The sequence below is a fragment of the Tasmannia lanceolata genome, unplaced genomic scaffold (genome assembly GCF_043159265.1).
Source record: "Tasmannia lanceolata isolate RefF3 unplaced genomic scaffold, GAP_Taslan_0.1 ptg000037l, whole genome shotgun sequence".
In the NCBI taxonomy this organism is placed as follows: domain Eukaryota; kingdom Viridiplantae; phylum Streptophyta; class Magnoliopsida; order Canellales; family Winteraceae; genus Tasmannia; species Tasmannia lanceolata.
In genome coordinates, this window is record NW_027518714.1 from 61,007,200 (window position 1) to 61,032,436 (window position 25,237).

Sequence of the window (25,237 nt, forward strand, 5' to 3'; positions counted from 1 at the left end):
AGAAATCCATGCAAAATTCCACCTTTTCTGTGGATTTTGGCATGGATTTCATAGGGACAGGACACGGGTTACACATAACAAAGATGCAATGATTAAGCAGGAGACATCCCTAGTAGTCCATGGGATGTCAATGATATTGGCAACCAAACATGGGGTTTTGTTGACATAGCACCCAAATGCCATGCAAAACCCCTACAGCTATCCAGGCTTTTGTGCAAGCAAGCAAAGGGAAGGAAGAGGGAATATACTCCAGCGAGGAGAATGAGAATCGCCATCAAAATAGAAAGTAGGTTTTTTTAAAAGGATACGGATGAATAAAAATATGAAGGGATTTTTTTGTTTTTGGTACATAACACACTCCATTCTGATCTAGGGTGCTCCAAAAGAATTTTTCAAACCTTAGAATATAGATCCAATGGGTACATTTTGAATCCAACGTTCGAATCCTTTGGATCAAGATAATGGGTCCCACCTTCAAATGATCTGGACCATTCCTTCGATGGTCTTGCCTTAGATGTCCTTGGCCAAAATATCATGTCAGCTGCCCCTCCTAATGTTCAATAATGTGTACTTGGTTAAAATCTAGAAGTTACAATTCTGATCTAACAAATTAATGGGTTGGATCATGGAATAAATATGTGCCCAAATGCTGAGAACACCTTGAACTTTATCCTATCGAGAACACCTTGATCAGATGATCCTCAGCCCTTGATTCCTTATCTTAGACAGGGAATTCTACCTGGGACCCAGCCCACGTGGGTTCCTTCCTCATGTAAGTAGAGAAGTGTGACTCAAGGAAAATAAATGCTAGAGAAAGTCACTCATATGCTCCTTTCTAAGACCACTTTCTGGACCACAATTTTGACACATTTCAACCCCGATCGGATGATCCTAACCCTTGATCCAAGAAAAGCATGACAAGAATCACGTGCATCGCCCCCTTATGTGGTCATCATTCTCGTGAAATAAAATATAGTGCCATTACTAAAACAAAGGAGTGCATACATAATAGCTTTTGTAAAAACATACAGTAGAAAAATAAAAAACCACACAATAGCTTTCATTTACAAGCCATAGATTTAGCAGAGACTGAAACCTCCTGACAACTAACGGCAATGGCAATCCATGACTCACTGAGTCACTTAACGAGTTGCCCATCTTCAGATTCAAACAGTGCAACAGTGTGGCATTAAACATCCGGTCAAAAAACCCAGAACTCTGTTCTGCAAAAACCAAAAAAGAATGAAGATTTAGTCATAAACCAACAAATATCAGAACAGAAAAATCTTAGGAAGAGATTGGGGGCCTACCGATCTGGGCTTTCTGCGCAAGAGTTCGGGAGAAATTTTGTACAGATCTTCATCTACTGGTTTGGGAGCTCTGGGAATGAATTGGGGCTCTGTCATGTCACAAACCCTACCTTGCTTTTTTGGCTCCTTCACATACTGATAACGTTTTGGACTCTCTTTTTCCTGTAGCTGGAACAAAACCCAGAGAATGAATCAATACCCAAACAGAGAATAACGGTATTTCTTTTTGGCTGCTTTTGCAAGAAACACATCTAAATATTGCGTGGAATTTAGGCTAGTAGTAAATAGAAAAAAATCTAGAATAATACCATAAAAAAAAGAAGGAAATTACAGAGCTACACATTGATCTGATGTTCATCTTCCTCCACATAAAACCCAAAAAAAAATAAAAAATCAGAGATACCCATTATCCGATGTTCTTCCACTTCGTAAACCCATAAAATTCTAGACTTGAGTTGGGCATTTTTGAAAAATAATGAAGGATAATAACTGCCCAAAACCAAAAAAAAGAAAAGCACGTAAGCATAACATTACTGATACTGGCACCACTATAATTTAATAATCGCACTAACTTCTCCTGTCTTTTATTGTGTAAACAGCTGTCAAAGGTTTATTGCACTTCCCAAACAGATCTCATTCATGCCAATTATAACAGAAAAGACAAGGAGAGTTTGTGCAATTATTAAAAACACGGTTGTGCCAATATCAGCAGCCATGAAACAGAGGATAAGTAGGGGCCTATGAAAAAGCACACCTTGGAAGGATAAAACGTGGGCTTCTTAAGATCTTCTCCATAGAAATCATCTCCCACATCATGAAATCGAAGCAACCCAGCTTGCCTTGCAGACTCAAAATATTGAGTAATTGGGAGCCCATCACTAAAATCCCAGTTCCCAAATGCAGGAATTTGGCACCTCCTGTATTCCTACAAAACAACCAATCAAAAAAAAATAAAAATCATTCATCTCTCACATAAAAACATTGACAAACAGTAAAGTGGGTTTGTTTTCTTCACTCACATCCATTGCAGAGAGAAAAGTAGTTGATAACTGAGAGTGAAAAACTGAACAAAGAGACTACTGTCTTTTTTGGTGGGTTATGAGAATAGAGGAAGAGGGTGAAAAAGAAAGGGGATATAGAGTTTGGGTAGGTGGGTTTGGAAGCGTGAAATGAGGGATGAATAAATAAAGAAATGAGAGGAGGTATGAAGAGGTGTGTTCTTTATTTCTTTTTCGTCAGCAAAGAACTGCAACGAGGTGCTGCTTTTTCTTCCTGTCGATTGTCATTTCATACCGATAAAAGAGTATTGCCTTATCCCGAGGCAAAATCGGTAGCAGTTACCCCATGCGTGGGTATCGAGAAAAACACAAGAAAAGAAAGAATTGAGTGAAAGCCATTAAAGAGGAAGAGGGAGAAAGAAAAGAATGAATGGACTGAAAGGTTTAAGGGATGATGTGACGAAAATACCCTCACTCGACCACTCTGCCCTGCTTGATACGTTTAATGAAATTCCAAAACGGGAATCTGTTCTGGAAATTAAGACGAGAATGGTATTGAGTCTATTGACTTGCCGTTTGGTCAATTTCGGTGTCTTTTAAACGATTGTAGGGATTCCAGTCCTCTTTGTTTTGCTGGCATTAAAACAGGTGATTTATATCCTCACCTCTATGTTTTGATAATGGCACCCCTCTCTTCATTTTATACTCTTTTTTACCAGCTTTTAATGGGTATTACCGTTCCCAAAAAATCTACGCAGCCAATCAAGAAAGTGTAAAATAAGTTGAGTAGGAAATTGAGCAACTTATTATTGGCTTATTGTCAAAAATAATGACAGACGGTACAGCCGCTTTAAAGTAATTGGAAAGGGAAATGATATCCCCACCCCAATCAAAGGCTATTTTTTGGGTACATGACACACTTCGGTTGTTGGGTACAATAAGATTTAGACTAATTTTAAGATCAATAATCAGCTTTAGATTCAAATTCGATTCTCAAATCCAAAACGAACAGTGTGCTTATTAGTTAGAGATACATGGTTTTGAATTTCGGTTTCGGTACCGGTTTCGGACCCTACTGAAATCAAAATTTCTACCGAAATCCTGCAAAACACATTATTTTCATTCAATATAAAATTTCGGCCTATTTTGGTAATTTCGGTAGAAATTTTGGTAAAATATTATTTTAATTATAAAAAAAAAACAGGTTTTTGGGTGAAATTTTGGGGAAAAATGAAAATTCAACCCAAAATTCCGACATTTTGGACGAAATAAAATACTGAAAATTCGAGAATTATTGATTTCGGTGTCGGTCTCCATCGAATTTTAAATTTCGGTCGAAATTTAAAACCATGGTTAGATAAGAGACCCTTTAAGGACATGTTTGGCAACCAAAATCGTTTCTCAATGGAGTATTTAGCTTGCCAAGTGTTAAAAGAGGGGTAGGGAGAGGATATTTTAGCATCATAAATGGAGAATAATTTCAAATATTTCTTAATAAAAAACAAAGATAGTCAGTGTTCCTCTAATTTCCTTATGGCTTGACTCCTTGGATTTCTATTTACAAACAGTAGGGTGTGTTTGGATTGTCGGAATCAGGTGGAATTGGCATTAGATGCTGATTCCAGAGCCTGATTCAAAATTTTGGTTCAAAAAATGAATAGAATCAAGGGCAGAAATGATAATTGGGAGAAATTAAAGGAGAAAATAATGCTTGAATTTGTTCCCTAAAGAGATGGTATTTTGATTTATTATTGTTGGAATGCAATTTTTATTGGAATTTTTTAATTAAATTTTTATTTTTCTGCATTACGTCTACAAGAACAGGATTTGGAATCGGATGCTGATTCAAATTCCTACTTTCGATAATCCAAATGTCAGGAAAAAGCCAGTGATCTCTTCACACGTGCTTACAAACATTCTGTGATCTTTTGAAAATCTCAAAACCATAGGCGGTTATTAAGGAATGTACGCACGGCTCCCTTTGATTCACTTTTTTAATTAGCTTTCATCTGATTTTACAACACACGACATGACATCAACATCCAATCATAAAAGAGCAAAATAAAGTAAGTGGTGGCGTTATCAAAATTTGATAGTGACTGAAAGACCATTTTAAAGCACGACCTACTGTTGGATCAAATATCAATGGCCATACTGCCCAACAAGGCCCTGTTGGGATTGCAAGAAAAACATTTTTGATAGAAACTTTTTCTTTCAACAATTTAGTGGAAATGATATGATTATGGTTAGTTTAGAGAGATATTATCATAAATTGAAGGGACTTCTAAGAATGGTTTTAAATTTCGGTTTCGCTACAATTTTGGACTTATCCGAAACAAAAATTTCAGCCGAAATCCCAAAAATTCGGGTGAAATTTTGTATTGCCGCATGAAATCTCGGATTTTTGGGACGAAATTTCGTTCGAAATTCTTTAACGGAATAAAAAAACATTATTTTATTATAAATTTCGACAAATTCCTGAAATTTCAAAAGAAATTTGGTAAAATTCCAGGAGTTTCGGTTTCGGTACCATTTCATTTCGTTCCTCACCGAAATCCAAAATTTCGTTCGGATTTCGGTTGAAATTTAAAACCATGCTTCTAAGCAAAAATTGAATAGGGTTGGTTCAAGATATCTTTTCTCTTGTGTAAAAAAATTAGGAAATTTAAAAAACATTTTTACTTTGAAACTTTACCAGAATAATCCTCCATCCAATTGAGGCCTAAGGGACGATATTCCAATACTTCAAATAGGGCAAACCTCTCACCTCATTCTACGTGAATAACAATAAATGCAAGCAAAAGACAACAAACTTACACTAAGGCCTATTTGAATTGCATGAAAACTGTTTTTCATAGAAATATTTTTCTTAGGCCCTGCTTGGACTGATGGAATTTTTTGGAAAAAGTTTGGACATGAAAAATATTTCTAAAATTTCATACTTTCTTTACAATGGAAACCCTATTCAATTTTATTTAGAGTGACCTTCAATTTACAATAATATCCTCAATTTACTTTCTTTTCACGTGTAATCAAAAATGGAAAAAAAAAAATCAGAAAAGTTTTTCTTATACAAAATAGTCTTGCAATCCAAAACAGGGGACTCTCAAGTCTCAACCCCAAAGCAAAAGAGTCCTCAAGGCCCCAACAAACGAAGTATAGAACATATCCACGAAGAAATCATGGAAAGCAAAAGAGAGGGAGCACGTTTATCGAGCCATATAGAAAAAGCTACACCACCTTTTCCCTCCAACCTTGTCTCTATACATGTAAATGGGGTCAACTCTGCAAACGCGTTTTCTTCAAAATCTGACAAACAGCCGACAAGATTGAGACCCAAAACCACTGAATCGGCTGAATTTAATTAAGTTTCAGTTGTACGTTTTAAGGCGTTTTTCGAGATAAGTAGTTGTTGTTCTTGTTTGGGCACTAGTACGTAAGAGATAGACTAGGCACTAGCCGAGACTTAAGTAGAAAATAATAGGTTGGTTTAATGGTTTACATGGAGTCCGAGAGCATCGAGATGTGTGAGAAGTGGGGTTCGTTATTTCGTTTTCATCAGGAGGAGAGGAGAGGAGAGGATCGGATCTCGATCTCTTTCTTCCGCAGGCTTCAAGTAATGCGCACCAAAACTCTTTTTTGCTTTATTCTTGCGGACAGATTAAGGTGGATGGTGGATCCCATTACTTTGCCTTTGTTAGCCTTTGGGATTTGAAATTTGTGCTCTCTTTCTTTCTTTCTCAATCACCGGAAATTATTCACGCCCCCTTGTTTTCATCGTGCCACCCCGCTTGATTGATGACTCTTAATAGCTTTGTGAAACAACCAATTACTCCAAAAGCCGGTGTTATTTAATCATTATACTTCAAAATTCCCCTCGCATGTTTCCTCCTCTATTTTTTCTGGTCGGCAAATACACGTAGATTTTTAATATCAAAGAGTTATTAGCTTTTGAACCCAAGACCTGTAGTGAGGCAATAGTTTTGAGACAATGTGAAACAACCAGTTACTCCAAAGCTTAAGTTGTTGGAGTTGATGTTATTTAATCATTTATGCTCCAACAAGCTTCGAGAGCAAAAATTAAAAAAGAGCAGACTTGTTGGAAATATATGGTAATTCATCTTTGGGATTTAAACAAACCAGGCTCAAGGTGAATTCAAGATATGATTTGAAATACAGATATGAGATGGATGTGGATGAGAAAACCTTTAAGAATGCCAAAAAGCACTAGTTTAAGACAGATTGTTTGGAGAGAAATCATTGTTTTAACACTATGACTCAGAAAGCAATTTTTATTGGAAACAGATCATTGAGTTAAGATTATAACTTGGTAAATTGAGTACAGGAAACTACATAAAGTGATACCTTATAATAGATATTTTCAATCTCTTTATACGAGTTTCTTAACTAGTCCATACTTGAAACGTTAATCAACCGTTACTAAAGATCAAGAAGCCACCATAACGGTAGCGACCTAGATTTGAGGAAGGAGACAAATCAGCAAAACCCCTTGTTTGGTTGGTAGTATAGCATTGAAATCTGAGGAGACTATCAGAGATGTAGAGTTGTCTCCCTGGTTAATCATTGCTTGTATGCGTCACCCCTTATTTGGTTGCCTGGATGTGTCACCCTCACTCCTTATCAAATCCAATCAAAAACCCACAAAATATGTGGGTTTTTTCTTCGATATCTAGGTAATTAATTATGCTTTTCCTCTCTCTCTCTCTCTCTCTCTCTCTCTCTCTCTCTCGTGTGTGTGTGTAATTACACTCCCTACCATTACTCTACGAGGTTGACAACCAAACACTACTCACCACTATTCTATGAGGTAAATCCAATGCTTGTCTCCTCCTCGTCGACTACTTACACCACTACTCTACGAGGTAGGTAAATACCTGCAACCAAACAAGTAGAAACCTACTTCCTATCCATCACTCAGAATTGATTAACACTTGCTGAGTCAAAATGAGCAAACTATATTAGTTAGACTTCGCTTAGATGGGACTACCAATTTGTTCGTTAGCCACACTTGTGTTGTGTATTAAACACCGTATTAGGGCATCTAAGAGGTTTCATTTTTTCTCATTCTCCAACGTGGAACTAAGATTAAGAAGTGAAAACAGGGCTATTCTATCTTGTCTCATAAAAAGTGGCCACTTCTAACATATTCGTATAGGCGAGTCTATCCTGCATAAACTACAATCAGAATATCCATAGATCAGTCAAGACAATTAAATATCAACCTCCTATGATGCAGGGTATACTGTAACAGCAACATTGGAATTGATAAATGAAAAATATTTCATTAAACTTAGTTCAACCTACACCCATAGTTAAATAGGTTGTTCTTCCCATTGAACTTAGGTTATCAATATTAGGTTGGATTATCACTATGTACAATTCATATAGGCTTTAAACCCATTTTCTTGGTGTTCTTGTAATCAACTATCTCCTTAGACCTCTGAAGATAGAATCAGCTGGGTTCTCCTCAGATTTTAGGTATCAATATCAATTCTCTTACACTATCATGCTTTATACATAATTGTATATACTTCCCAATGTAATGCTCATTATAAGCATCTTTCATTATTTCATTCGAAAACAAAGCATCTTTCATTATAACGTTCATTATAAGCTTTGATTAAAGCGGCATTATTTCAATAGCAGATCTCTGAAAGTGTAACTCGTAATGTATGTCTTCAAGTATTGCATGACTCTAATAAGTGCATTCCAAAGCATCCTTCCTATGTTACAGTGTCCTCGATTTTTCGACTACATAGGCTTATCTAGTCTTATACATGACATTATATACATTAGACATCGTATCGTATTAGAGTATCAAACTAAGCGATTAGTCTGTCTGTCGGTGTTCTTCATTGGCTGACATTTAAATCATAAAGAGTGCCAGAGAGTTTACAGTCGGATTTCTCAAGTTTGTGTAACTTGACTGTGTGAGAATAATACAATAAAATTGCGATTTGGGACGGGTAACCCGCATCTAACCAACTCGAAAATAAAGTTGGACAGTGTAGAAATTATCAGTCATGGGTTGAGTTGGGTTTTAGGTCCGAAAAACCAGACCCAATCCCCGGACGGTCGTGTTTAAATAAAAAACCCGAAACCAGACCCAACTCTTGTTGGTATACTATGACTTTCTTAAATATCTGTTAAATAACATGGCATTATTTTCCAGTATTGGGGTGATCAGGTTTGTGATGTGAAAAGGTAGTATCCTTCTTAAATTTATATACTTGATGACTTAAATTTAGAGATTTTTGACGTGAAGATTCGTTATTTTCTACGATGAGGGATGGTTCAATGTTATCTCCTTTGATAGGGCAATCAGCTTTAGAGAGGAAGTTCGCAGCACCATGTGCTTCTCCACGTGTGGGTTAGCTTCCATTCCTCAAATTTTTGAAGCATTGCTTTTATGTGTTCCAGGATTGGTTTCTTTTTCCATGGGCAATTGCATTCTTCTTTCAGAATTTTCACACTTACCAAGGAATCTGACTCAAGCCAAACTTTCTTACATCCATTTCGATTTGCAAGAATAAGACCTTAATGAATAGCATCCAATTCCAATTCATGAATTGGTGCTACCGGAACATTTAATGAGAACATTCTTTTTACCAGCCCTTCACTACACCTTAAGAGTCCTCCAATGGCAGCCGCTTCATTTGTCAATGACTCATCTGTGTTGATTTTCACAACATTTCGATCTGGCCTTTCCCACCAGCATAGCCTCTCATGAGACTCGGCGTGGAACAACGGAAGGCCAAGATTCAATGATATCTCTTTGTTGGAAGGGGTAGAAGAATCTTTCAGATTTAAGTGCAAAGTACGCATCTTTATGACATCCAGTATTGTTCTAAGAACCACTTGCTTGTGCTTTGCAGGTTGCCCGTTTAGCCTCTCATTTCGCTCCTTCCAAATACAATAGATCGTAGCTCCAAAAGCTATTTTTTGCAGCAGTTGCTGATTGCCCAAAATTTTTGAATCTTTGTCGTAACCATGCTTCTTCTTCACTCAGAGTTCTCATGATCTTCCTGCGACTATTAAGACGCCATAGAATCGAAAGCCATATCCAAGCTGAATACGAGCAATTGAAAAAGAGATGATTATGACTTTCGGTTTCCTAATAGTAAAGAAGACAACGTGTCTTACTAGTAATTTTCTTCTTCACTAATCTATCTCAGGTAGGAAGCTTATAGTTGATGGCCATCCAAGCTACAAAACCGTGTTTTGGTATATGCCCCTTGAACCACACTGAATTATGCCAAAAGGATTGTTGAGTGCCTTGTTCTACTTTGGTTCCAAGCAGATTTCATGGTAAAGACCCCATCAGTGGTAGGTTTCCATACGGGAGTATTTGGATTCCCCGGGATCACTAGAGCTGCAGAAAGGATCTTTTTAAGGTCGTCAAATATTGGATTCTCAAAGGTTTCACTCCATTTTCCATCTTGTAGTAGCTTATCCACAGTAGTTTTGGGAGGTCTGTCGTTTGACGTTAAGCCAATTGAGATTTGTCTCTCTATCAGACCATCGGTGTGCCATGGTTGCTTCCAAAAATCTATGCCTTCTCCCGAACCTATGATGTAGCAGATGTGAGGGCTCGCCAATTCTCTTTTTTTAAGGATTCCTCTCACTCCCCATGATGCCCCTTGGGGAATTTTGATCGTCCAGAAATTTCTCTATGCTTCGTTTGGTTGCATAAAAGCTCGGCAGCCGTCGGAATTTAGTTTGGATTTGGCAACCAAAGGCATCCCATTCCATGTTTGGTTGCCAAAATAGCATTGAACTCCCTTGAATTTCACCTGTGTAATAATTACTTGTGTGATTATGTGGATTCTTTGTCCCTCTAAATAGGGCTGGCAACGGGGCAGGGCGGGGCAGGCCGGATATTTGGGTCCCCTACCCCTTCCCCCTGCGGGGAATTTTCTCCCTCCCCTTCCCCTCCCCACTGCGGGGATGTTGGGGAATCCCCTTCCCCTCCCCGCGGGGAATGTCTAATCCCCATCCCATCCCCTCCCCTTGCCCGCCCCGCATCCTTGTTATGGCCTGTAAAGTACTTTTAAATTGTGGACTATCAAATGGACGGTTTGGATCATCCTACGGCATAGCCAATACATTACTTTTTGAAAAATAATGGACTATACTAGCGTACACCATATAAAATCTCATCACTCATCAGAGAGATGTTGCCTTTATTTGAGGGAGGGAGATTTTCAAAGGATTTAATGTTGCCTTTCAGTGATGGTTCGATGGAGAGATTTTAGTGATTTCTAAGGGTAATATACTAATATAATGAGCGCCAATGCCCAATGGGTTATGGGTAAAAGAAAATATAAAAAGCTATTTCAGGGACAAAACTGTACTAATGGTAATTATGAAAATTTTGGGGCAATCTTGTAGATATGTTTCGATCCAAGGGGTTTCTAGTAGTTTTCTCAAAAAACACATAAAAAATACAAAAAAAAGGCATTAATGAGGGCGGGGCGGGTCCAACTCCACCCCCTTCCCCTCCTCGTCCCCTCACCGGGGAATTTTTTTAAATCCCCTTCCCCTTCCCCGCTCAAATCGGGGAATCCCGTCCCCAAGCGGGGCGGATCCCCGCTTTCCCGGGTGAAATTGCCAGCCCTACCTCTAAAAGCAAATTCTTCCAAGACTAAAAAAATTTGGTTGCATTCTCTAGGGAATGATGCTCTCTCTTTCTCTCTCTTCCCTCTATCCCTATATTGGTAATGACACCCCTACTTTTTCTCCTACTTTCCGAGGATATGCCGTGCAACCAAACACTGGTTCACTATGCTCCGAGGTAATTCTAGACAATTTAAAATGCTTGTCTCATCCCACGCGTTTGACTCCCTTTGACTTCATATTCCACTACTTTCCTAGCCATCTCTAGCAACCAAACAGAACATTACAGACATATCTTCTGTGGAACCACTCCACCAAGGTGACTCATGTTCAGTCAAAATACGCCATAGACTTTTCATTTGGGCCGCATTGTTGAGGTCTTTAGCACCTCTGATTCCAGCACCTCCTTCTTCCTTTGGCTTGCATATAACCTCCCAAGCCACATGATGCATTTTCTTGTTTAGTGATGGCCCACTCCAGATAAAGTTCCTGATAATATAGTCTATCTCTTGGAGGGTATTGGCTGGTATGCTGAATGCAAGAGACCAGTAAATTTTGAAGGATTGAACCACAGTCTTAGCCAGCTCAACTCTTCCTGCTCTTGAGAGGTCACTACAAGAAATTGGGCCATTAGTGGCGACTTGCATTTCGCCACTAATGACAAGTTTTTAGTTACGAAAAATAAAAGTCGCCACTAAAATTAAAACATTAGTGGCAACTTCCTCTCTTGTCGCTAATTAAAATTTTTTTGTCACAAAAGCTTATAAGATAGTGGCAACTTTATATCTCGTCACTAAACCTACGTAATTGCCTAAGTATAGCGACAACATTTGTCTTGTCACTAAACATCTCGCCACTTTATCCGTTGACGGGGAAATTTTTCCGCTGGAAACGTTGGCGGGAATAATATCAGTGACGACTTTTCAGAAGTCGCCACTATAATGGTCTTTCTTCAATGGTGAAATATAAGTCGCCACTAATAATTAGATTTTAGTGACAAGAGTTTTTAGTCGCCATTAAAATTAAAACATTAGTGGCGACTTCCTATCTTGTCGCTAGCGGGGAAATTTTTTTCATGGGAAATGTTGGCGTGTTTAGTATCAGTGACTACCTATCATAAGTCGCCACTAAAATGGTCTAATGGAAAATCTTTTCTTTAGTGGCGAAATATAGGTCGCCACTACTAATTAGATTTCAGTGACAAGACCTTTTAGTTGCCACTAAAGATTTAATTTAGTGGCCACTTTATACAGCGCACTAATCCTATGCAATGGCATGCAATTTTGACTAAATAATATGATAGGCCCCACCGTGTCACACAATCCCAAAATCACAGAAGTTGGAAAATTCTAGCCATCTTCAAATTGCCTATGAATGGACGGTTAAGACAAGAATCACCAATTGATTACATTCAATAATGTCAATGGGGTAGTGTGTTCAATTACAAGAGAATGACTATGACTTTAACACTTCAGACCGATGTATGTATGTACAAGTAAGACCGTTGGTCTTCATTAGGCGACCAATATGGTCTTGATTCGATTCCAAATGGACATGCTATAACGAAAAAAGAAATAAAAAGAAGAAGATCTATCAGGACAGAATGATCTTCATTTGCAAACTTAGTGTATATTTGTAGATTAGTAGACTAACTAGATCTTAGATAGGCCTGGCAAACAGGTGGGCCGGGCTGTGTTTCACCCAACCTGTACTGGTCTGACTAAAAATTGACTCAGAATTTTACATGTCACAATTTGGTGAACCCAGATCCCACCGGTATGGTGAAGGCTTTACAATCCATTTTGAAAAAAATACAAGGTGGATTCATCATAGAAGGGGGTCGATTTTTCACTGCCCTTTGTAAAATCATGTTAAGGTGTTTAAAATGTTGGTCAATGTTTGTTAAAAAAGTCAATACATGATCAACATAAACTATAGGAAATCTAGTATAATGGTTGAAAATATCATTCATGATTTTTGGAATTCATAGGGTGCATCGTTAAACCAAATAGCCTAGCAGTCCATTCATATGGCCACACTACAAGAAAACTACCTATTAGTAGTGGACATCTAGCGACTGTCTTGAAAACTACTCCTAAATATGGCGCATTAGATGTGGTCAAATATAGACCGCCATTGTATGACTATAAAAAATAGGAAAATGATGAGATTTTATATGGTGGAAGCTCTTATAGTCCCTTATTTTTCAGAAAGTACTGTACGGACCACACCATAGGACAATCCAAACTGTCCATGTGATGGGCCATAACGTAAATAGTTTGTGCCCAAAAAGTCATTTCCATAGGATGATCTAGTCCTCCGATCTATAGAAGTTTCCATAATATGCAGTTTATCTATAGATCGGTGGGTTGGGATCATCCAATAGAAATGTTTTTTTGGGCACATACTATTTACATTATGTCCCATCACATGAGCGGTTCGGACCATCCTGTGTGGTCCGTACAGTACTTTTTGAAAAGGCTTACACCGTGTAAAAACTTGGAAATGATAAATGCCCCCATTTAATTACTTGGGACACCCAGCTATAGTATATCTATAAGCTGCAAGGGGCCTGATTGTCACGTAAATCAGTAACTTGCCAACTTGGTAGCTCTCCTCTAAATTCAAGACAGCAGCTTGCCATCTATTCAATGCAAGAATTTATTTCCAAAATCCTAAAATTAGCAAGCACCAACTCACGAATGGAGAAGTTGCTAATTCGACTCCCTCTCTGTGTGGAAATAGAAGGCAGTAACGAGACTTGTTTCAATTAATCTTTAAGGATAGCAAGATGCCCAACTTGGAATTGGAATTGGAATTCATCGCCACTTGTCCCTCGATATTTGGTTGCTACTAGAAAGTTGCTGTTTCAGAAAATTAACTTGCAAGAGTGTTAAAGCCAGCCCTGGGCCCCTGGCACAATTTCACGTTAAACAGGGGTGCGAATTATCAAACAGAGGGTGCGAATTGTATAAAAGGCATTTTTTGGGTCTCATTTTTCTAGACAATACAGCCCACTAAGAACCCATGACGATGAGCCTACCGGTGAATCAGAGCCATACTACACTCATAGTAGACTTGATGGCGATAATGACACAATAGAATAGATCATCAACAACAAGGGTTATTAGGGTTCGATCGAGAACTGCAGAAATGTACATCAGAAACGCCATGAAGAACAACTACTGCCAACAACAATATATTATCAACAATTTCCCTTGGGAAATCCTCTCCAATATCTTATCTAGACTACCCATCAAGGCACTTTCACACTGCACGTTCGTATGCAAGCTCTGGCTATTTATAATCAAAGATGATGCTACTTTTCCCACTATTCATCTCTCTCAATCCATAAAAAACAACCCTGGTTTCCTTCTATATACACCGTGAAACCTTCGCTATTCCCAATCAAAGCCCCAATTTTGACTCTCCCTGTCGACTCTATCTCCTAGAATACAATTCTTGCGACATGCACAATGTTATAACCCCAATCAATACCATATTTAGTAGGATGAATATCTTCTTATATCATCTCGTTGCATCTTGTAATGGTTTCTTATATCTCACTACCTATTCTCATGAGCCCCTATACGTGTGTAATACTGTAATCCCCTTATTGGGGAATACATCAAGTTGCCCAAATCCACCAAATGTACGAACCGAGTGTTATCAGGGTTCCATCATGTTCCTGACACTGATGAATATAAGGTGATAAGGATGTTCTATTCACATTTAGATCCTTCCCGTCAATAAGACCCATATTTTATTTTGGAATGTGAGGTGCATACTGTTGGCACAAACTCATGGAGGAAGATTGGAAATGTGCCTTACCCACTTGACATGACATATTGTCCCCAAACATTTGTGAATATGGCCCTTCATTGGGTTACTGATATTCATATGAATAACGCCTCTACACAATCGATCGTTGCCTTTGATGTTAGGGATGAGAAGTTCAGACTAGTGCCAGATGACTTTGGCTTTCCATCTCGGCCTCTCATGGTGTTCAGAGGATTTCTGTCGATATATCATTTGCCTGTCGATTCTATTACTGTATGGATGATGAAAGAGGTATCGTGGACTAAAGTAATCATTATCGATTTGGATATTCCTGTGTTTAATGGAAGAGTCCCTAAACCATTATGTATTTGGAAGGATGAGGAAATTTTACTATCTTCTTCTCAAAATTTCTTTTGTTACTCTATTAAAACAAAGGAGTATAGGCGTGTGGAATTCTACGGGCTCCCATGGAAGTTTGAAACATTTACTCATGTTGGAAACCTTGTTTCGCTCAAGGCAAAGATGGTGGAAGCGAAAATACGGAACAAGGACAAAGGTAAATGAAGTATACCATCCCGTCTTGCACGAGCATTTTACTGTGTTATAGAGTTGTAGTTAAATGCTTAAATATTTCTCTTTTTTTTTTTGTCTTATTATATTCTCTGCAGCAAAATTATCTCCATGTTATTGTCTTCTTAAATATTCTATTATATCCTTCGAGCATTAAAATAACAGTCTACATCATTCCCTACCTTGCCTTTTTCATTTCATTCAAATCATAATGGCGGACTTTGTTCCAAAAATTAACTTTATTCAAATCTATCATTTCTTAAGTAGGGAAGATAGCGAAAATCAAAGAGGGAAGAAATAATGGCGGAAATTTTGCCCGGCGAAAGGACTGGGGTTGTTTGAGATGTAGCTATCAGAATTTCAAATGGTGGAAAATTTGCAGGATTTGTTTTGGTGGAAGGGATAGTTGGGCAGTGGTGCCATGCCACCTTCGCGTCAAACCAAACCTCGCCGCTAGCAAAACCTAAGAGAGGAGAAGGTCTGGCCAGATTCTCGCACTACCCGTATCACCAAGACTACTGGAATATCATCTATCCTAATCTCTGGAGAAGAGATTGATAAGAGGCAGCACATTCTAAAGTCATACCTAATTGGTCGTCTTAAAAACCCTGGAGTAGGGCTGGAAGATTTATGGACATGGGCGAAAGAGTCTTGGGACCTTCACAGTTTGCCTAAACCCTCCATTCTTGCACCTCAAGAAGTGCTCTTCATGTTTCAAGAGTAGCATATGGTAGCCACCCTAAGAAGCAAGGAGGATAGGGCGCTCGGCGATTTTTTATCCTCACGAAATGGAACCCTAGCTATCAACAAGGTGCTGAAGCTATGTGGGTTAGATTCACAGGAATCCCCCTTCATGTCTGAGCCACCTCAATGGTGCAAGCTTTGGGGGCTCGTTATTTGGAACGGTTCATGAGATAGATATGAAGGGACACCACGAGGACTGTATGAGTTTTGCATCAGCAAGAATCATCGTCCTAGCCTGGAAATTACAGAAATCACTGGTGATCCTCTGGGTTAATGGTATATCCTTCTAAATAGGGGTTGACCCGATCGCAGAAGATAAGACTGCCGCTTGGCGAGCTGGGGAACCAGCTTTAAATTCTGGGGATGCGAAGAGCTGTCGATCTGTGGAAAAGAGATGGGAGGATGAAATTCTGGTGCAAGATCTTACCAGAATAGTTCAGGAACGAGCATCGGCGTCATTTTTGAATTTTTCCGGTGACCGTACCAACAACAGAGATAAGACAGTCGTAAAGACCCCCACGTGGTAGCCTCGCTTACGAGCTACAGACAAAACCCACTTACCGGCCCCTACGTGGAACCCTCAAAATTGTGTATTGGAAGTCTCTAGCGAGCCCCCAGAATTACAGAAAGCGATTTCAAATTTCATCTACCCCTTACAGAGCCTTCTGGAAAAGTGACTAGACTAGGCATTATGGCAGCAATGCATCCTGGGCCCAGACAGCAAAAGACGTCACTGCCCTTGATTCACCCCAAGACTAGTGCAAAAAGTAAATCGAGCTTTGGGTATCCTAAGGCAGGCTGTGATGCATAAGAAAAGAAAATCAAAGGGCCACCCACCAAAACGGTGGTTTGCAGAAGGAAGAAAACAAAGTAGTGGAGGTGCGCAGAGATCAAACCACCAAACCAACTTCACTTTCGGAATCGCCCCTCAATCAGTATCTGGATCGCCCCTCAATCAGTATCTGGATCTTCGAGGAACCTGTTGTGCAATGGAGAAAAGCATCTTGTGCGGATCCCAGGCCAGCGAGGGGTCTCTATCTGAAGAACTGTGAAGCTTTGGGAGTTTGTTCCCGCTCCCAATGGAGATAGGCTTCTGGAATATTAGGGGACTAAGAGAGGACAAAAAATTTAGCGCGGTGAAGGCTTTTATCGTTAGAAATCAGTTACACCCGGTGGCCGTAATCGAATCAAAATTAATGGGGGTCACAAATGTTACAATTAATAGGTCATGGGGAAGAAATCGGCGAGAATGGGTTGCAAAGGATGCGATTGGCACAACAGGGAGATCATTGCCATATGGGAGGAGAGCAGATTCCGTCGCAAAGAAGTCAGAGAGGAAAGATTTTCGATATCCATAATTTTCTCATCATATGATTGTAATGAGGACTGGATGCTCACAATTGTTTACAGGCCACCTCGTTTCTCTGATAGGAGCGAATTGTGGCGGGAGTTTAACTCTCTTAGAGAATCATGGCAGGGTCCTTGGATCCTGGGTGGTGACTTCAATACAATCCGCTTTCCATCTGAAAAGAACATATTCTCAAGAAGCACAACCAGTATGAAGAATTTTTCAAAATTTATTCAGAATTATGAATTACTTGATATCCCACTGAATGGAGCAAAATTCACTTGGTCCAATAATCAGGCTCAGCTCGCTATGACAAGGATTGATCGTGTCCTCCTTACTCGTGAGTGGGAGGAACGTTTCCCACTCATCTCCCAGAAAGCACTGCCTAGAACAGAATCGGACCACAACCGATCATTCTGCATATCTCAATTTTTTCTGGTGGGCCTCGTCTATTCAGATTTGATATAGACCTCTTGGAAGTACCAGGCTTTGCGGAAAAAGGTAGAGCATTGGTGGGAGGAGCTACAGATCAGAGGCTAGAAAGGATATATTATTTGCCAAAAGCTGAGAAGTCTTAAACTTAAAATCAAGGAATGGCAAAAAACCTTTGATGTGGAATCCAGTCAGAGAAAAGAGATTATCTTAAATAGGGTGGCTTCCTTTGAACTCAAAGAGGAGGAAGGAGTATTGTCAGAGGAGGATCAATTAGTTCGGTTGAATCTACTGGCTGAAAATGAGACGATCTTGCGGAGTGAAGAGATTCGATGGAGACAAAAATCCCGTGCATTGTTGCTTAAGGTCGGGGATAAGAACTCCAAATTTTTTCGCCGAACGGAGGATAAACCTGATCAACCACATAAAGCACGGTGAATCAATTGTTGAAGACCCCAACCTCATCAAATCCCTAATTGTGGAATTTTATTTTGGCCTCTATTCAAAAACCGAGGAGTGGCGGCCGAAGATGGAGGGTGTCAATTTCAAGAAAATTTCAAGTGGTCAGAGAGCCAATCTGGATTGAAATTTTACAGAAGAGGAGGTCGAACAAGCTATTTTCTCAATGGCTGGGGATAAAGCCCCAAGCCCGGAGGGTTATCTTATGGCTTTTTTCCAGTTCTTTTAGAGGATCTTGAAAAAGGACATTATGGCTTTCTTTGTGGAGTTTGCCCAGAGAGGAATCATTAGTGAAGCAGCGAAGGCGACTTTCATCGCCTTAATCCCAAAGAAGGAGGGTGTTATTGGGATACGAGACATTCGTCCGATTAGCCTGATGCACAATATCCCCAAAATAGTTGCCAAACTATTAGCCCGAAGGGTGAAAAATTACATGGGGATATCATTTCACAATTTCAGGGAGCTTTTGTTGACTCAAGGCAGATTCTGGACGGTGTCTTAATAGCTAACGAACTTATCGACTCAGCAAAAAGAAGTGAGCGTCCGAGCCTTCTATTCAAAATTGATATAGAAAAGGCCTATCACCATGTTGATTGGGACGTTCTTGACTTCATCCAAGAACATATGGGATTCGGGCCATCATGGAGGAATTGGGTTAGAGCTTTGATATCAGATAATTCTTTCTTAGTAATTATTAACGGTTCAGCGTAGGGTTTCTTCAAAGCTTCAAGGGGGATCCGACAGGGGGATCCATTGGCACCTTACTTGTTCATTATGGTAGTGGAAGCACTCAGTCTATTGCTGACAAGAGCAAACATAATGGGGTTGATTGGGGATTTCGAGTGGGACCACTAGGTGAAGATATAACATGTCTCCAGTTTGCAGATGATACACTGGTATTTCTTCAATACACTCCCCAGGCTATCTCTAATGTTATGACAATCCTCAGGTGGTTTGAGGTCACATCTAGCCTTAAAATTAACTTAGGTAAAAGCATCCTTCTGGGTATCAATCTAGATCAACTAGAGGTGCATCGATTGGCAGTGTCTATTGGGTGTTTTGCAGAGTCCTTCCCTATTTCCTACCTGGGCTTGCCCTTAGGATTTGGTATTCCATCGGCATCCTAATGGGATCCGATAATTGAAAGAAGGTTAGCTACCTGGAAGAAAAACTATATCTCTTTTGGGGGAAGGATCACACTAATCAAAGCAGCTCTTTCTAACTTACCCGTGTATTTTATGTCCCTATACAAAATCCCAGTTAAGGTGGCCTTGAGAATTGAGAGATTGCAAAGAAATTTTTTATGGGACGGAGATGGAACGCTGAAGAAGGTAAGGCACCTAATTAGCTGGGTCAAAGTCACGCAATCAAAGGCAAATGGGGGCTTGGGTATTGGTAAGATTAGACTACGTAATAAATCCTTGATCGCAAGTGGCTGTGGAGATATGGTAAAGAAAAATCTGCCTTATGGCATTGGGTTACAGGGTTAAAATATGGTTCTGAATGGGGGGATTGGAGTTTCAAAAAGCCAACGGGTGGAAAGGGCTCTGGTGCTTGGAAATCCATCTGCTATGTCAAAGAGGACTTTGATCGCTCAATCCGTTACAAGGTGGGAAAGGGTACCAAGGTACGATTTTGGCTGGACCTCTGGTGCGGCCAATCTACAATTTGCTCGGAGTTTCCGGGGCACTTTCGAATTGCCTCGAATCCAGAAGCTACTGTTGCTGACTACTTGGTTAGAGAGGGTCAGGGTGGCAGAGGGTTCTGGGATATTCGCTTGCGTCGGAATCTCAAGGACGATGAAATCTAGGAGTTCCAGGGACTACTTCTTTCCCTGGAATCTGCATATTGCTCGCAACATAAGGAGGACGAAAGAATTTGGACCCCCTCTTCGAGTGAGGACTTCTCTGCTAAGTCTTTCTTCTCTTTGTTAAATGAGGGTCATTTGTCTCCAGTAAGGCGCATTTGGAAATCGCTAGCCCCACCAATAGCTTTTGGATGGACATTGATACACAGGAAAATCAATACTTGTGATCGCCTAAAGAAAAGACACTTCAGTATGGCTAGTATGTGTGCTCTCTGTCAACAAGATGAAGAAACCCTCGACCATCTAATGCTGCATTGCCCTTTCGCTTATCATATCTGGACAAAAGCAATCGGAGCTTTTGGGGTTTCTTGGGTCTGCCCTCAGTCGATCAACTCCCTTTTCTCTGGATGGTGCTCAGGACCATTTGGAGAAATGGGTAGATATCTTTGGGCAACAGTTCCATATGCTATAGTATGGAATATCTGGAAAGAACGTATTAGACACATCTTCCAGGAGAAAAGTAGAACTGTGGCTCGTGTTGCTTCGAATATCAAAATTGAAATGATTTCATGGACAAAGGTCAAGAAACAAACTCCTTATGTGATGGGTGACCTCATAAGGAACTGGTGGTCAATAATATGGGACAGAACTATTCGTTCCAAGCCTAAACCAAAGTGGTCATGTCCGCCAACGGGATGGTTGAAACTGAATTTCGATGGCAGCTCTTTGGGCAATCCTGGAAGAGCGGGTATTGGAGGAGTCATCAGAAATTCTTCTGGAATAGTTGTTATGTCATATTCGGGACCTTGTGGAATATGTGACTCTAATGAGGCTGAAGTTAGAGCTTTACTCTTTGGACTGTGATGGGCATCTGAACATGACCAACGTCCCTTGATAGTGGAAGGCGATTCCTCAAACGTAGTGTCTTGGGCCTCTGAGTCATCAAAGGGCCCGTGGAGATTGCAGGAGCTTGTAGCGAAAATATTGGATCTAATGCGAGTACTCAATCCGCAGCTTGAACATCGGAGACGATCGGCAAATGAGATGGCCGATACTCTAGCTAAAGCAGGAGTTGACCAGGAGGATTGCGAAATTTTATCAGATTTGTAATGTGTGAACTCTAGTATGGAAAATGATAGTTCTATCCTTTCAGCTGGAAGTATGCTCTGTCTTTATTAACTATCATATATGTCCGGTGTCCCATATCTAATATTTGTATAAGCAGGCTGGGACCCCTGGTCCCGATTGCACTTCAAATATTAATGAAATTTGTCATCTTTCAAAAAAAAATAATGGTGGACATTAACTTCGATTTCAAAGTGGAAAATGGTTTTCCTAACAAGCACAAATAGGGATAAGAAACAAACTAAATTATGTTTCCCCTTTTAAAAAGGAGGCCAGAAGAAAATTTGAGTACTTACTATAAAATAATTAGGGCACCCTATACGCGTATTGCTTCCAAATAGACAAGAGTGTATCTTGACTGAATGCTAAGTAAGTGATTTCCATATAACAAGGAGAAGAGAGGAGAAAAAAAATAGAGAAGAAGGGCTTTGAGAGGGTCGATCTCGTGTGAAGAAAATTCATATTTTTGTTTTGGAGTGGGAAATGTATCCTCTAGTGTTATAGGCCTTCTGCTGCATGACTATATTCATGCGATACTTGCAATTGTCCCGCGACAATGAAATTAAGCCAAGCAAGATTGTAAAGCTTAAATAATATACTAGCCAAAAAGGCTAAAAACTGCCCAAGGGGGGCCCGTCACTCTTGATAGAATAACGTCCCTTCAAAGCTTCTGGTTAATAAGGGGAGACCCTTTCCTACCTTAGGTAGGAGCGTCTACCAAAGGTGCTGGAAATGCATAATAATGAAGATGAGACGGGATGACCTTTTCTTACAATATCAATTGTCCCGCGACAATGGAAATTAAGCCAAGCAAGATTGTAAAGCTTAAATAATATACTAGGCAAAAAGGCTAAAAACTGCCCAAGGGGGGTTGGTCACCCTTGATAGAATAACGTCCCTTCAAAGCTTCCGGTTAATAAGGGGAGACCCTTTCCTACCTTAGGTAGGAGCGTCTACCAAAGGTGCTGCAAATGCATAATAATGAAGATGAGACGGGATGACCTTTTCTTACAATATCAATTATGTTCGCGGCTCACAGAAGCACACCCTACATATATGCAAGTCACATGTCATAGGCTATGCAACAACACCTGACGAAATGGCCCCGTGGCACTCCCCCACCCTCTTCCCCCACTTGGAGACCACCTGCTGTTGGATGATGCCCAAGATAAAGTACGTCCGTAGTTTTAAAACTCCCCTACATCCGCATCAACTCCCCCAAGTCGACTCTCTTTTATACCTTGTCATTGTTTCATGTTGCGCCGCATCGGCGTTCAGTGTTTTGACTCTCCTGAATTATGACTGCGTCAACCGAGTATTCAGCTGTGTCAACCGAGTACTCAACTGCGTCGTGCCGAGTCGACTAGGATTTTCTTCGGCCGCATTCCGCGCCGCATACACTTTTTTGAACACTGAGTAAGTCATTCTAGGTACAAATCCATTGTTTCGTTTCTTGTTGGCCTACCCATAAATCGTTGGCTTTTTTTCCCTCAATGTTAACAATAATCTTTTCTATCTTATTTACCACATTAGCCTTATATCATGTTGGAGTCCTTTTGGTCTGTAGTTATACATCAGTTAGTAATGTTTTGTTTGATAGATTTTTTCTGTTTGATAGATTGTTATTGGGATCTTATTTTCTTGGCTTTTGATTAGAACCTATTGTTGGAACTTTTACTCAGTTAAGTTGATTCTATTGATGAATTAGTGAACCTATTGTTGTAACTTTTACTTTGATGAGTTGATTCTATTAATGAATTAGTTTTAAAGCCTTGGATCTTCATGAAAACTCTTGTTGCTTTAATTATTATGTGTTTTTTTTTTCAAACTGGGAATGTAAGTTGCTAGTAATCTGAATAAGAAGTCATTTGTTATGCTTCTATGTTCCTAGGAAATTGATCCACAAACCCTGGTTTTGCCTTCCCTTATCTATCTTGCACCAAATCGATTCAACATATCCGAGCTATGCCTAATAATAGGTCCAATGCTCCACATCAGGGGCAAGGACGATTAGATTCGTTAGTGGATTCGACTTCATATATTATTGCATCTTTGATTAAGATCGTTAGCAAGGTTTTAAATTTTGGTTTCAGTCGGCCCGAAAATATAAACATTTCGGTATCGTTGGAAATTACGGTGGAACTCTTTTACAATCATGGAAATGTATGGAAACATATTTTACTGAATTTCTATTCAGCAATCTCTAAACCACTTTCTTAACAACAAAGTAGATATCAAACCTTCATCGCCGATGACCAAAAGTAAAAACGAAATACACTGTATAGGATAATGAAAAGGCTTCAAAATGGTTTAGTTATTCCTACCTTATTAATTTTTTTAAAAAAAGGCTTCAAAATGGACTAAAAGAAAAAACACATTGGATCGGCATCCACAGTTCTTTCGTGGCATGTCATCCTCCATCGAGTTTGAGAATGTAAGATATACATCATCCAAGAACGTACTTCGGAACACCAAACAAGTGATCTCCTTATTTCAGTCCCTGTTCACATTCTTCTTCAACTTCTTGTGGCATGTGTACAATCCATTGCATCTCTTCCCCAATTTGGCAAGCTCCAAACCTCTCCCTATGGCTACCTGAAAATAGAATGAATCACCCTAGCGGATCCTCAAGCTTAACTAACACAATCATCTCAATCTATTACTTTCTATTCTCTAGTGATTTTACCCCAAAGATAAACAACAAAAAGTCCACCCAGTAGTAAACATTGATTAGAATAATTTCCCACAGTTCGCTCTTAAAGAATTTTCTAAGAGAAGGGAAGCAGCCTAGCAGGAAGGAAAGCAATGCTCCTTTGTCCACACCTGAAAATTGAAATCTCTATATATGTTTACCGTTAAGATAAAAAAATTGATTAGTAGGCTATTTACTCATTTGTTAATTAGAAACTTCTTTAGCAATCGCTTAAAGATGAAGCTAGTCAAAGTCTTTAATGCAAACCCTAGCGCTAATGCCACTTTGGTGCAAACCTAGGGTTCACAGATGACTTTCTGAAATTTTGGAGCAATAAAATGACTTCTAATTCAATAAAATCAGCAATATACATTACCAAATCAGCATAAACAGAACAAGAATAATAAAAATCAGCAAAAGACTTTCAGAGAAATTATAGGCTAAAAAATTCATTCGTCCATAAAATTTAAATTATATATACCATATTCCGTACTATAAGTCTCAGTAAGAATTAACTAATCGATATGAAATAAAAACCAGTCTTCAACTCTAAATTTGCCCCAATAATCAGATCTATGAAATCCAACTAGAATGGCCTACAAGATGTCCCAACTCAAGCCTACAAGATGTCCCAACTCAAGAGATGAGGATGTGATGGGTGAATGGTAAAAGTAAAGTAGGGCTTGTAGGCGACAAGGGTAGGGTCAATCCGGGTAAAATAAGGATTTACGGACTGTTGAAACGGTGCAAAGGGGCAGAGAACTATGAGTTGGCCACTGAAAATAAAAGTGAAGGTGTTTCATACCTAGGAATGACGTGCTATATGTTTAGCCTTGGACCCTTGGTTGCCTGCAGCAAGAAGTGTTCGAGATAGGAAAGAGAGAAAGGTAGAGCAAGGGAAAGAAGGGCTTTTCTCAGCGAAGATAAAGAGAGAAGAATAGTGAATCAAGAACAAGAAAGAGATCAAGAGGAAGGAAAGCAATCAAGGTCAAGAAGAGAGATTAAGATCGAGAAAAGTGATCAACATCAAGTAAAGATAAGAAGATCAAGATCTAGAATAAGTCTAAAAAATGTACTAGGCAATAAGGCTAAAAAACATACTAGGCAATAAGGCTAAAAACTGCCTAAGGGAGGCTGGTCACCCTTAACTAGAATAAAGCAAGGTTGCCAGAGCGGGAATCGAAAGCGGGAATCGAAGGCTCCCAGGGAAGAATCCTACTCAAGGTTGCCAGAGCGGGAATCGAAAGCGGGAATCGAAATGGGAATCAAAATGGGAATCGAAGGCTCCCAGGGAAGAGTCCTGCTTCCTTGGAATAAAGTCCCTTCTTAAAATGT

General features: G+C 39.6%; 1 protein-coding gene across 1 annotated transcript; it reads right to left on the reverse strand.

Annotated features, from left to right (window-relative positions):
• Window positions 1-961: 961 nt before the first annotated feature.
• LOC143860963 (uncharacterized) lies at window positions 962-2,719 on the reverse strand. Its single transcript, XM_077371831.1, has 4 exons — window positions 2,330-2,719; window positions 2,065-2,235; window positions 1,311-1,478; window positions 962-1,223 (listed from the first exon to the last, which is right to left on the reverse strand). The coding sequence occupies exons 1-4, from the start codon at window positions 2,333-2,335 to the stop codon at window positions 1,167-1,169; spliced, it is 402 nt and encodes a 133-aa protein (XP_077227946.1). The 5' UTR covers window positions 2,336-2,719; the 3' UTR covers window positions 962-1,166.
• Window positions 2,720-25,237: the final 22,518 nt, after the last annotated feature.